The following is a 13,900-nucleotide window of genomic DNA, read 5'->3' as shown; positions in this document are numbered from 1 at the left end:
TGCTGGTCCTAGACTGGCCTGCTCTGTCTCCCCTCCTTCCTCTCCCCCTCCCAGCCAGGAACAGGCCAGGGTCTCTCCTGAGTGCAGCCTGGGGCTGGGGGCATAGCAGAAACTGGAGCTCTGGGCCCTCCCCGGCCAGTCACCTTCCTTCCTGCACTCTCTGAGAAGGACAAGGTCGGCTGTGTTTGCTTCTGCCACCAGGAGAGCCGTCCGTCAGCTCTTGCTAATGCGCTCAGCACTGTCTTCCTGGGTCTGTTGGGAAAACACTTGCCCTTCTTCACACACTTAATTGCTATTTTCATCGCTATTAACGTTGCGGCTTGTGACACTTGATGATAATTAAGACTCTGTTTTGACCAGCCTTCTGCTCGGAGACGTCCATTTGTAACATGACTTAGTGGGGACAGCAGCGGCCCAGCTCCTCAGAGTCACCGATGCCTGCGGAGCCCTGCGCCTGGTGGGGTGGCCTGAGGCCTGGTCACAGGTCCCCCCGGGGATCTCAGAGCTACTGCTGTTGCTGCTGCAGAAAGAGGAAGCTTTCTGGCAGAGGGATCAGGGCTCTGACTCTGGAGACTTTGAGCCTAAGAGGAGGGGGGATCTGACCCAGAGGGCCTTGTGTCTCTGAGGCACAGATGGCAGGGCGGGGGCGGGCAGTCCAAAAGAGCAGCTGCCCCTCTGTCTCACCCATTTTAATGTATATCAGACTTTCAGTCTGGACGGCTTTTGTTCCTGCAGAGGCCCCTGTTTAGAGGCAAATATCCAGAGGACCTAGAGAGTGCGGTCAGAGCACTGGTGGCTGACATTTTGCTGATGGACATCTGAGACCCCCATAGAGACAAAATCCCTGATAAATGGGGTGGTGTGTGTGTGTGCGCGCGCGCGCACGCGCGTGCGTGCGTATGCGTGCATGTGTGCTCTTGCGCACGCTGAGAGTGGTGAGGAAGTGAGGGGAGGCCAGAGGAGGAAGGAACCAAGTTCAGGTGAGTCACACGGCGTCCTTCCCAGGTTGTTCTCTGTGTCCAGGCCCAGAGCCTGGGCTATTTACAGGGGAGTCCAAGAAAGTTCTGGAAGGCTTTAGATCCAGGGAGCAGCATAGTCTGAATCCATCTTAGAGAGGTTGGTGGGTTGGTCTGAACCCACTTCAGTATTCTTGCCTGGAGCATCTCGTGGACAGAGGCGCAGCGGGCTACAGTCCTTGGGGTCACACAGAGTCGGGCATAACTGAGCTCACACAAATGCACACTGAAGGGGAGGCCTGGGGTGGATGGGAGGGAAAGTCGTCAGGCTGGAAGACAGTGTTAGGAGGAAAATGATGAGTTTAGGGGCAGGTCACACACCGAGGTGCACAGACCGTCACGGCCAGTCCCCACGTCTAATGAGCTCTGGGCTAATGGTGGGGATGGGGGCAGAGGTGGTGCGACCGCTGAGCTGAGCCAGAAGCAGTGTACAAAGACCAGGCTGGGCTGGTGGCCAAGGGCACAGGGACAGGAACAGGGACCTTGGGAGGAGCCTGAAGACAGTGGGCTGGCCCCAATGGAGAAAGAGATGGAGAAGCTAGTGAGTGTAGACACCACGAGCCCAGCCCTGGAGACTGAGCTGAAGCCCCCAGCAAAGACCCAGTTAAGCTCCGGTGCTCTGAGAGTTGTCGGGTTGGAGGGACCTCCAGACACGTGCACAGGAGGGATAACCAATGAGCTGACGGGTGCTGGAGCTAGACAGGCGCCCCGATGAGGCAGTGGCCCAAGCTAACAGGGTGACATAGAATGAAGGACACCCCCCGCCACCACGCCCCCGGTGCCTGCACTCTGGTCCCAGGTGGAAAGGACAATGATTCTGAGAGGGACTCGGTGGGGGAGGGGCTTGCCTGCCTAAAGGCAGTCGGAGCCAGCAGGGTGGTCCTGGAGGTCAGAGGCTGCTAGAAGTGGGGCTTCCCAGGCTTCACAATGGTGAAAAAGTCCGCCTGCCAGTGCAGGAGATGCCCGCTCGATCCCTGGGTCAGGAGGCAAATGAGCGCACACACAGCACATAGCTGCTAGAAATGGGTCCCTGGTTGTGTCCAACTCTTTCCAGCCCCGTGGGCTGTAGCCCACCAGGCTCCTCTGTCCAGGGACTTTCCCAGGCAAGAATACTGGAGCGGGTGCCCCTTCCCCCTCCAGGAGATCTTCCCGACGCAGGGGTCGCACCCATGTCGCTTACATCTCCTGCACTGGCAGGCGGGTTCTTTGCCACCAGCGCCGCCTGGGAGCCCCAGCGAGGAGGGAGAAGGAGATGAAATCATGACTTAGGAGAGGCCGTTTCCACCGGAGAAGAGGAAGTTGGGGGATCCGCGTGAGCAGGAGCGGGCATTGGCTTGTTCTGCGGGTGGAAGCTACAGAGGCTGCTTTCGAAGTAGGACCTACTGACTGGAGTCGTCGGGGAGGACTGGCCGCCTGATAGGCAGTGAGCGAATCCTGCCTGGGGGTGGTCAGGTGTCCAGGGCCACTAACTTCCTGGGGATGCTCTTCAGGCTCATGCATTCCCAGGGTAACAGGGGACCAGCTTTCTGACTCCGCTGGATTCTGGATGCCCGACCTGGCCTCACAAGGATCTTTAGTCCTTGTTCCCCATCCTTGGGCTCTAGAAGCATAGCGTGGCTTATCTGAAGTGATGTCACCGACATCAGGGGCTCCCACAGTCCCCGACACCTGCAGTCACTCCTTCTTCCCAACCAACAGGTCATCGGGTATTGTAGTTGCCACCCTGCACCGTAATAAGGCTCTGGGTTGGCCACTGACTTGGCCTCGCTCCTGCCTCTGTCCACCCTGTGGAGGCAGGACTTGGTTTTGAAGGTCCTGGGACTCCTTTCTTCATCCTAGAAACCTGTAGAGATAAAAGCCTCTTTGTCTTTCCTCCCCCATCCCCTGAGACCCCTCTCTCCTACTTTCCCAGCATCTTCAATCATCCAGGTCTCAGGCACACTCTTGGGAACCATTTCCAGGCACACAGGTGTCTGTCTGCTTCACACAGAGCTTTCAGGACAGAGGTCCCTACTGTGCAACCCGGCAGTTAGGCCTCGCTGAAAGTGGTCTGGGTGCCTGGGGAGCTTTGCCCTGTCTCACTGGAGCTGGCCCACGTCAGTCAGCATCCTCTGCACAGAGAGAACACCACACTGCAAACCGTCATTCACGACTCCTGCGGCCGCCCAAGATTGATTTTCAGTCACTTCCCGGTCTGACTGAAACTGTTCGAGTTATCAGATCCTTGTGTTCTCCATTCCCAGCTAGAACTGGAAAATTCTTGCCTCTTATTTCCCCTTTCTATGTATCTAAGTGTCCGGCTGGTGATAAATGGTCAGCAGACTTCCCTTGGCTCAGCCTGTGATGGTGTGGGCTCGGTTCTCAGTGCCTCCTGTCGAAGGGAAGTGAGCAGTCAGCTCTGCTGGAATCCGGGAGGGCTTGATGGAGCAGGTGGCTGCTTTAATGCAGTGGGTCTCGGGTGCCCCCCCCGCACCCCACTCCTTGGAATTTGCCCCCTGGTACGAGGCTTCCCAGGTGGCGCTAGTGGTTAAGAACCCGCCTGGCAGTGCAGAAGACACGAGACATGAGTCGGATCCTTGGGTCGGGACGATCGCCCTGGAGAAGGGAATGGCAGCTCACTCCAGTATTCTTGCCTGGAGAATCCCATAGACAGAGGAGCCTGGCGGGCGACAGTCCATGCGATTGCAAAGAGTCGGAGAGGACCGAGCGACCGAGCATGCACACACGCACGCACTGAGCAGACTCCACCCTAGAAAGGGTGGGGGAGCTTGTGGGAGGGTGGCAGGTGCGCCTGGGACGTGGTCCCAAGAAATGTGACACCCAGGGGAGTCTGCGGTCTGTAGCCTCCCTGGAGGATGAAGCCTCAGGCGGGACCCAGACCCGGCAGAGGTGCTGACCCGCACTCTCTCTCCTCTGGACTGCAGGAGGTGGACATTTACACGGTGAAGACGGAGGAGCTGTCCTTCACGTCTGCCTTCTGCCTGCAGGTACAGCGCAACGACTACGTCCACGCCCTGGTCACCTATTTCAATATCGAGTTTACCAAGTGCCACAAGAAAATGGGGTTTTCCACAGGTGAGCCTCCTGCTGGCCTTCCAGACCCACCCGGCCTGGTGCCCAGGCTCTGTAGGATGTGACCTCCCCGGCCTGGACGTGGGGCAAGGGCCTGGGGGCATCAGCCAGGGATCCTCACTTGGCACCTCGCAAGCCTCTCCAGTCCTGGAGGAATGCCACAGTTCTGGGTGCTAGGAGGAGAAGGTAAAAAACTGTAGCAGCCGTGGCCAGCGCTGAGAGCCAGCGTCGGGTGGGCAGGGGCAGGTGTTGGGGCTGCCTTTCTGAATGCACGCGCATTCATTTAGTGTTTCCTGAGCACCTCCTGTGTGCGGGAGAGGGTACGGAGGGGTGTGAGGCTTTCTTGTGGCAAAGAGCAGGCAAGAGACTTACCTTAATTCCTCACAGGAGGGCTTCTTCCAGAGGTGATGTCTCCTGACCACCAAGACCAGGGTCCTCTGATCTCCATCAGCCAGACCAGCCCTGGTGAAAACCAGAGGACCGTGGTCCCGGTCATTATCAGCCGCTCCCCTTCCTTCAGCCCACAGGGAGTGGGCTATTTCACCTGAACCTTGAAAGATGGGTGAGACTCAGCCTTTCAGTGGTGAGGGGTGGGACAGTGGGGCTGAGGAGGAGCCCTCTGGCGGCTCACGGCTGTGACTGGAGGCCAAGGGTGGAGCCATATGGCTGTTTCTCCCTCTTCCATCCCTGGGATGTGCCTCCCGCAGGGCCCACCCACTCTGCTGCCGGAAATGAGAAAGTCAGGAGGCAAGGGTTCTCTGGGCTCCAGCCTTGTAGCTAGCTCCCAGCTGGGGTCTTTCTCTCCCTGACATGGTCTGTTTCTGGTGGATGTCAGCATAGGGCTTTGGTCTAGCGTGTAACAGATGTTTCTTACCATCTTTACCAGCTGGCATGGGTTTGGCGGTCGGGTTTACTCAGACCCTCTGCACTCTGACCACCAAGGAAAGAGTATTTCCTCTTTGTGTTTAAGGACCCCAGATACACAGAAATAGATTAATCCTAACTCGTGGCTCATGATATACTGCCACGCGCCGTTCACTTTTTGCTTATATTTTAATTAATACAACAAACACTCGTGAACTTGCCACCTAGCTCAGTAACTAGATTGTAAATAAAGTATTATTAATTTGAATGAAATAGTGACTAGAAATAAGTTTATTAGTAGTAGAATGTAAATGTATTAGTTAATATCAAGAGATAACTATTGTTAATTAGAATATAAATATTAAACTGGAATACATTATTAACAAGCATAATACAATAAGGTTTATAATGAATAAATGTAAGTCAATTAATTCAGGGGGCTTCCCAGGTGGCTCAGTGGTAAAGAATCTGCCTGCCAAGCAGGAGACATGGGTTCACTCCCTGGGTCGAGAAGAGCCCCTGGAGTAGGAAGTGACCTGCTCCAGTATTCTTGCCTGGAAAATTACATGGACAGAGGAACCTGGTGGGCTACAGTCCACGAGGTCACAGAGTCAGACATGACTGATAACACAGGAGATTAAATTAATTCAGAGTCACAAAATAAATCCCTGCAGCTTACTACCTAACTCAAGGACGTCAGTGCTACCAACATCTTTGCATATACCTGGATGGTCCCCTTATCCCATTCCCCACATCGCCTCCAGATGAACATTATCCTGAATTTTGGGTTAATTATCCCCTGCTATTTTTAAAAAGTTGTTTCACGCGTATGTATAGGCCTAAATAAGGTATTGTTTGGTCTCAGCTAGCTTTGAACTTGAGTTGAAATGCAGGTTGTTCTAAGTGATTACTTCCCATGGGCCCCCAGGGGCTGGAGCTGCTCCAGGAGACACGTTGGAAAGCATCTCACGTTGTGCAGCTTGGAAACCATCCCTGCTAATGGCTCTGCCCGTGTCTTCCCCCCGAAGCTCTGGGCAGAAGCTGTTGCAAATGGGCACAGCCACGCAGGGCTCTGGGCTGTGCCAACCAGCCGGCGGGCCCAGCGGCCCCACCTCTTGGACATATCCTCTGTGGGTGGGGGTAGGAAACGTGAACTGGGCCCCTTGGGGAGACTGTGTGGGTGGACGGGCGGTGCTGAGTAGAAGCAGGCCTGGGGTTAAGTATTAGTTTTTCCAGGAATCAGCAAGGGAGGGTGGCGGGCAGTGGAGATAAATCTGAGTGGGTCCCTTTCTGGGCCTTGGGCTCATTATGAGTGAAATGGCATGGATGGACTTCAGTGGCCTGGCAGCCCCTTTCCCAGCTTGGCTACCCTGTGACACTGAGTCAGCTTCTCAGGTCAGAGAAGCTTCTTCATGCATAGTCTTGAATTCTCTGAAAAGCTTCTGAAAACCCTAGGGAATAGAATGACAAATTTACAGCTGAAGAAGTATTAAATTCCAGAAAGAACTACCATCCCCTTAATCACTGGGAAGAGACCAGAAGGCCGGATTCCACTCTGTCTCCAAAAGCACCAGGAAAAACCTTCCTGCGAGAGGGCCCTCTGTTCATACCCACTGGCCCCTGTGTGCCCCACTCCCAGCCTCTGTCACAACCAGTCACAACTCCCGCTGGATGTTCTGGCCAGCTACCCGAGTGTCTTCTCACGTAGGCTGTCGGATCTCGTGGGGCAAGGCTGTACTGGCTGCCGTTCCCCACTTTCAGGACCATGTCAAGTGTATGACGGGCATCCTGAGTGGATGTCTGCTGAATGAATGAGCGAATGCATGAATGAGGGAGCGAATGCATGGATGAGGGAGTGAATGACAGTATCATCATAATGGAAATTTAAAAGCCACTCATATGACCTTGACAGTTGTAGCTGGGGCTGGGAGGGAGGGAAAGGCCCGTTCACTGACCACATCTCCAGATGTCGTGGTCCACAGTGATGCTGAGGGCTCACCTTTGTGCACAGCAACTCTCTGGGGAATTAGTCCTAGAACATTCCAGGCCAAGACAGTGTGGCAGCCCTGCTTTACCAACCAGAGCCATAGTTGATGGATAAATGACATGACATACCGCTTTCCACAAAGAGTCAATAACCACCTAATGCAATGGCTTAAGAATACCCTGATCTGGGCCTGATATGTTATATAAATATAAGGTGACCATGCAATTCATCTTTCAACTGAGGACAGTTTGAGAGTAAAGAGGAGAGCTCTTGATAATTACGCTGGGAACATGGACGTGGGCGCAACAGGAGATGGTCACGCTCGGTGTGTCCTCCCCACCTTCCCATCACCTAATCCTTACAGTCCCTCAGGAGATAAACCTTCTGCAGATGTAGAACATGAGTTCCAGAGTCACAGTGGAGGAGGAGGCTGGACACTGGGCCTCTTGTTGCCTCATTAAATGTCCTTTCCACTGATAGCCACCCAAAAGATGTATAGAGTTTGAAGGACTGGGTCTGCACAGCCTTTGCGGCCTTGGTTGTGTATCTACACAAGATTTTTATGTCTCAGCAGATCTGCTCCCTTCTCACACCCTAGAATTACTGATTTCAAATGCCTAGGACCAGAGTCAAAACATCTATATTGCAATCAGCTTCTCCTGGAGACCCTGATGGAGACTCCAGATTGAAAAAACTGCTTTAGACAATGAGTCTGTGGACCCATCACAGAAATGAGATGTTTGGGGAAGTTGTTAACTTTTTGATGTTGATGTTGAGGGAAAAAAAATCCCTTTCCTCCAACTCAAGGCTGGCACGTTTTGGGGGGCCAGCATCAGAGGCGGATGGTCTGGGCTCACTGGCTGGCAGATCTGAGTCAGTGAAGTCTCTGGGAGTCTCCCAGGGCATCTGACTAGGAGACAGAAGGAAGCTGCTGGAATCTCCTTGCCTGAAGGTCTTTAAGAACAGGAGAGGCACCTGTCTGGGCTGATGTGGGTGGCGGTGGGGGCGAGAGTGCTATCAGTCACTCACTGCCATTCTCTGCACACCCCGGAAACTATCTTTTGACAATTTGTTTAGGTGCCCTTGACAGAGAAGTTACTGGGAACAGCTGGACTTTGCCCATGGACTGCAGTATGCCTTGGAGGCCAGGAAGGCTGGACATGTTTGGAGATTCACAATCTGAGCAGCACAAACTCCATGTTCATGATCCTCCTTCAAGCCCTTCCAAATGCTCAGGCTGCTTCCCCTCCCCATGACCTTGACTTTGCATCGATTTCCCAAACACACACATTGAAGGCTACTCAAATCTGTATTCAAAGCACTGACATTTGATCAAGCTAGTCTATTACGAAGGACACAGACAGACTCTTCACCACTATTAAAATAGATCCTGAGGGTTGAATGATCTTGGTCCCACTGGGGGTACAATAAATCTCCAGGCAGGCTGTGTGTGAATTCCTTCAGGCTGGACCACCAGTGGCCAGTACGACTGAGGGACAGCCCCAATTCTTCCTGCGAATTAAATCTCTGCCTTCTGATGATGTCCAGGGCCTAGCCTTTGTTCTGCCTCCAAAGCCATCCATAAGGCCACAGACTCTTCATGCAACAGCCTTGGAAGTATTTGAAAGTCCTCCCCAAGGCTGCCCACCTTCAGCTCTGGTTGTAAGCAAAGAGAGTGAATCAGTGTTCATGAGTCACGCCTCCTGGTGGAGGAAGGTAAGAGCCTGCAGGGCAAGAGGAACTGGCTGTAAGATGTATTCTTCTACAATCCTTTGGTTCCAAAGTCTCAATGTTGCTGAACATACCTGGGTACCTTGAAGCCTCACACCAGACCCCCTCTGGCTTTTTACTTTCAGCCGTGTATTCGGTGCTCACAGACCTAGCAAGGGTGGTGATGGGCTCCAAGGGTGTAATAGTAATAGTCCATCAGACCCCTATCCTGATGGAGGCTGCAGTCTTGTGGAGACTACAGAAAGTAAAAAGAGACAGAGATGGTTATGCAGTGGTGTGACCACTACAGTAACCACACAGGCTCAGGACGCCATTAATCCAGCTGGGTGGTCAGGTGAGGCTCTCCCGAGAATTGACCTTGGAGGATGAGGAAGGGAGAGGCTGGTGGTTAAGGAGGGAAGAGTGTCTGAGGGACAGATGCTGCTGGGACAGGACCCCTCATCTAGTCGTAGAATTTGTCATGAGCCCAGAGGATGGATGGGATTTCATGGGAGGTGCGAGAGTCAGTGTGACTTTGGTTCATGCATGAGGTGTGAGCTGTGGACCAGCGTTGGGTCCATGGAAGGAGAATCATTCTGAATTTTTACTCTATCTAGGTAGGAAGGCTCAGCCAAAACCTCACGGCAGGCCTGAGCCAAGGGTAGCAGGATGGGTTATGCTGGGGGTGCCCAACCTCTGGGATGTAATGCCTGATGATCTGAGGTGAGCTGATGTAATAATAATAGAAATAAAGTGCCTAATGAATGCAGTACACTGGAATCATCCCTGAAGCCACCCCCCACCCCTGGTTTGTGGACAAATTACCTTTACAAAAGCGGTCCCTGATGCCAAAAAGGTTAGGAACCACTGATCTAGGGCAGAGAGGCAGGCAGGGAAAACTATTTGTAGGGCTGGGATATCCATGAAATTGGGGAAACTGGGTTAGCCGTGGAGTTGGCGTGATTGGTGTCATTTAACAGGAGAATGGGTGGACTACCCTCCATATCTCTCCCCTACACTTGTCTGCAAGTCTTCACTCTGTTGAACCAATGAAACAGCAGCATTCTGAGATTCATTTGTGTTAATATCACCCTTGGTATGACCTTGTAATGTCAGTTTGTTTCTCCTCTGGTTCTCCACTAAGATCCTCAGTCTGGAGGGGGTGGGAAGTCAATGACAAGTTGAACCCCTGGGCTGAGTGGGGAGGCCTGCCACAACTTGGGCGCCTGACCCAGCGAGAGGGCTGGGCAGGGTGTTCAGCATGTCCCAAAGAAACCCAGCAGCTTCCAGGTGGGGTCCCAGCCCTTCTGGAGACATCTCTCTCTCACTTTTTAAAAAATACTTATTCATTTGACTGTACCAGGTCTTAGTTCAGCACGTGGGATCTTTAGTTGCAGCATGGAGGATCTAGTTCCCTGACTAGGAATTGAACCCTGGCCCCCTGCACTGGGGGCTTTCCTGGGAGCCCAGCTAGTAAAGAGTGCACCTGCAATACAGGAACCCCGTTTTGATTTCTGGGTCGGGAAGATCTGCTGGAGAAGGGACAGGCTATCGACTCCAGTATTCTAGCCTGGAGAATTCCATGGACTGTATAGTCCATGGGGTCGTCAAGAGTCGGACCCAGCTGAGCGACTTTCACTTTCCCCTGCACTGGGAGCGCAGAGGTCTTAGCCAGTGGACCACCAGGAAAGTCCCTGGAGGCATCTCCTGACTCTCCCTTCTCTCCCTCAGCCCCTGATGCCCCCTACACCCACTGGAAGCAGACAGTCTTCTACCTGGAAGATTACCTCACTGTCCGGAGAGGGGAGGAGATCTACGGAACTATATCCATGAAGCCAAATGCCAAAAACGTGGTGAGTGCTGGGGGAGATGGGGGGAGTTGGGGGTTTGGAGGGGGAGGTGGCAGACTGTGGCCATGGGTTTCATCTCGTTTGGGATGAGCTGAGCCAGGAAACCACCGTGTCTGGTGGCCTGGAAGACAAGTTCGCATTCCTCCAGCTGGCCAGGTTGGGGGTGGGGTGGGGGCGTCTGGGGCCTCTTCCTCTGAGAAGCAACCGCTCCACTCTTCCCGAGTTGAAACCGGAGGGGACATCTCTATATTCTCACAGGAAGGATTTAGGTTAGAAAGCAACGACTTTCCCAAGATGATAATGAGGCTCCGGAAAAGGCTCGTAAGGGCTGTCTGTGGGGTGTCCTGAGCTGGAAACCGTTAGCAGCTCAGATGCGCGCGGCCCTCCGCCCGCGGGGAGGGGCGTGGTCCCAGGGCTCCTTGGTGCTGACGCCCCGACTCCTCCTCCTTTGCAGCGAGACCTCGATTTCACAGTAGACTTGGATTTTAAGGGACAGCTGTGCGAAACATCTGTATCTAATTACTACAAAATGCGTTAGCACACGTGGGAGGCTGCAGAGAGCGAGCGAGCCAGCCCGGAAACTCGCCTCCATCTGCAGCTCGGCCACCAGGGACCCTGTTTGCAGGACGACACGATCCATCCTGGAGTGCCCTCGAGACTGGTGAACTCCGCCGGCCTCCCGAGGGCCCTGCCCCTGGACCAAGGGCCCCCAGCCCCTCGGCTCTGCTCCCGGGGGCCCTTCTCAGAGGCTCTGTTTTCCCGACCTTGAGCCACGGCCAGCGCGGCAGCCGGGCCCCAATGGAGGAGTCCACACGTGTCCCCATCGTCCTCCTTAACCGTGACTCTCGGATCCTCAAGTTTTGCATGCTGCAGGCATCTAGGTCAGATTGCTTCTCTAGAACCTGGAGACTAGTGTCTTTGATAGCATAAGCCAGACTCTACGTGCGTGCGGCGGTGCGCGTGCGCGGACAGCATCCCGGTTAGTTACTTAACCCCGCGCACCTGTATGTGTGTGCAGATACAGTCAAGCGGGTGACGTCCGTGTTCATCACAGGAGTGTGTGTGCGTGTGTGTGTGTGTGTGCGTGCATAGAACATATATTACTCTCAGAGGAGATTCTGTTGCTTTCCAATAGAAATTTGTTTTGTGATTAGTTCTCTCCCGTCCCCAGCCCTTCCCAGCTATGAAACGTTCTCTGTATTAGCTCCGGTCTCCTTTTGACTAGACTGTGGCTCCGAACCCTGGGCATAGGACCACGCACTCCGTGGGCGCTCAATAAATGCACATGAGAGTGAAGGGATGGGGCGGCTGCATTCCTCGTGCTCTTGGAGGCGTGGGGGGAGGTGGTGTGGGAGGAGGTCAGAGGCCACAGTGGGACAGAAGATCCGATGGTGCTGCTCTCAAAAGGAAGGCGGCTGCTTGGTGAGGGAGCCGTGAAGCTAGGACCTGTCTGAAGGCATCTCCCCTGTGACCCTCGGGGATGGGAGGAGGGTTCTGGAGTGGGGGTCAGTGGACATGGGCTAACATCGGGTGCTCTCGAATGGGAGGCCAGATGTAGCCTGGAGAGGGACCGAGGTCAGGGGCAAGATAGGTTGGGAGGGTCCAGAGGAGTCAGGAGGTACTGGCTGAACTCTTGATTCTGGGCTGGGGTTTCTGGATGGCTGTGCCAGGGAAAATGACCACTGATTCCAGAGGCAGTGGGCCTGCCCTTTCACTGTGTGTGTGCTAAGTCTTTCAGTCATGTCTGACTCTTTGTGACTCCATGGACTGTAGCCTGCCAGGCTCCTCTGTCCATGGGATTCTCCAGGCAAGAATACTGGAGTGAGTTGCCATTTCCTATTTCGGGGATCTTCCCGACCCAGGGACCGAACCCGTGTCTCTTATGTCTCCTGCATTGACAGGCAGGTTCTTTACCACTAGAGCTTCTGCGTACATGTTGGCTTCCCCAAAGCCCTTGGGGTTGAGCACAGAGCCCTCCTCACCCCTCCACTTTGGTAGCTGAGCCTCTGGGCTCCAGGGCAGGGGAGGGGGGAGGAGAGGGGTCATGGAGGAGCCACCCCATCTCCAGATCTGCTCAGGTGCCCTCTGCACCCCCCGGCCCCCCCACACCCACCCTGTGCTCAATCCTCTGCCCTTCCAGCTGGGGAGGCCTCTCGTTATAACTAGAGGCAGATACCATGCAAGCAAGTCATGGGATGTTTCCATCATCTGTTCTGGACAAGAAAAATAGAGAAACTTAACTCGAGGGCAACAGTTAGAGTGTTAGAAGAAGGAAGGGGGTCGAGGAGGGACCAGGGATGGGGTCCCCCATAGGGCACTCGAGGGGAACCCACTGTGGTGGGAGTATGGGAGTAGGCAATCCTGTCCATCCAGCTTTGGAGAATTCCATCCATGGTCCATGGGGTCAAATGCTCCATGGCCGCTGAGAGCCAGCAAGGAGGATGCACTTCCAGGAGCTCCAGGCCTCTGGGGGCTGCAGGCGTCCCTGACATCGCTGGGGGCCTGGAAAGGAGGCCCACACTGAGCAAAGAACCGGCAGTTTTTCCTGCCTCTCCAGGAACCAGCCGAGAAGTGGGCACCCCAGAGGCCTCCCTGGGCCCTGGGTCTTCAGCACCTGCTGCCTCAGCTCCTGGGGCTCCAAGAGAGAAGCCTGGGGGACATGGAGGAGCACGTCCACAGCAACCCCCTCCCTCCTGCCCGTGGGAGCGCTGCAGTGGAACTGCCATCTCCCCTGACTCAGTGGGAAACAAGCAGTGTCCGTTCTGAGGACATTCTGTAGGGGATGAAGTCTCAGCTTGACTTTGGGGATTGTGTGGAGACTGCTTCACTTGTCAAACCTGTTTTCCCCAACTTTGCCTCCCTCTCTCTTTCCTTCTTCCTTGTTTTCCTTCCTTCCTTTCTCTCTCCCGCCTTCCCTTCCTTCATTCCTACCTTCCTTTTTTCTTCCATTCTTTTGAGACTACAAAACCCAGTAGTGACTTTCTCCGTGTCTCTCTCCTCCCTCTCTGGGGAACTTCCCCATTCCATCCCCACCCCACTTCTCCCCAGGCCTGCAGCTGCGATGCCCCTTTTCTGGTCTGATTTGGGCTTGCTTGTACATGGGCCCCTCGCTGCTTGCTCTGAGGTCCACTGAGGTCCAGGTTCCCCGCTGGACCACAAGCTCCAAGGGCAGAGACTTTTCTCTTTCTGCCCATATTTCCCCTGGACAGAGTGGGGTTGCAGGTGGAGTCCACACGGTGACTGCAAATTGGCTTGACTCTCAGCGCGACTCAAGGGCTCCAGGCTCCTGTCCCTTCTATCTGTGCCCCTCAGGAGATGCCCATTTCCCCTTCATCCTGTCTCTGCAGCCTTTCTCTCCTCTGGGCACCACACTTAGCACCCAACCAACCGATAGCTGGCTC

General features: G+C 54.4%; 1 protein-coding gene across 1 annotated transcript in view; it reads left to right on the top strand.

Moving 5' to 3' along the window:
- Positions 1-11,037, top strand: part of PRMT8 (protein arginine methyltransferase 8) — a 40,120-nt gene extending 29,083 nt beyond the window's left edge. The window contains exons 8-10 of the mRNA XM_052640812.1: positions 3,941-4,091; positions 10,381-10,502; positions 10,954-11,037. Of these exons, the coding sequence (XP_052496772.1) occupies positions 3,941-4,091; positions 10,381-10,502; positions 10,954-11,037 (357 nt within the window). The remainder of the gene's footprint in view (positions 1-3,940; positions 4,092-10,380; positions 10,503-10,953) is intronic.
- Positions 11,038-13,900: the final 2,863 nt, after the last annotated feature.

Source organism: Budorcas taxicolor, chromosome 5 (genome assembly GCF_023091745.1).
Source record: "Budorcas taxicolor isolate Tak-1 chromosome 5, Takin1.1, whole genome shotgun sequence".
In the NCBI taxonomy this organism is placed as follows: Eukaryota; Metazoa; Chordata; class Mammalia; order Artiodactyla; family Bovidae; genus Budorcas; species Budorcas taxicolor.
This window is presented reverse-complemented; position numbering and strand designations above follow the sequence as displayed.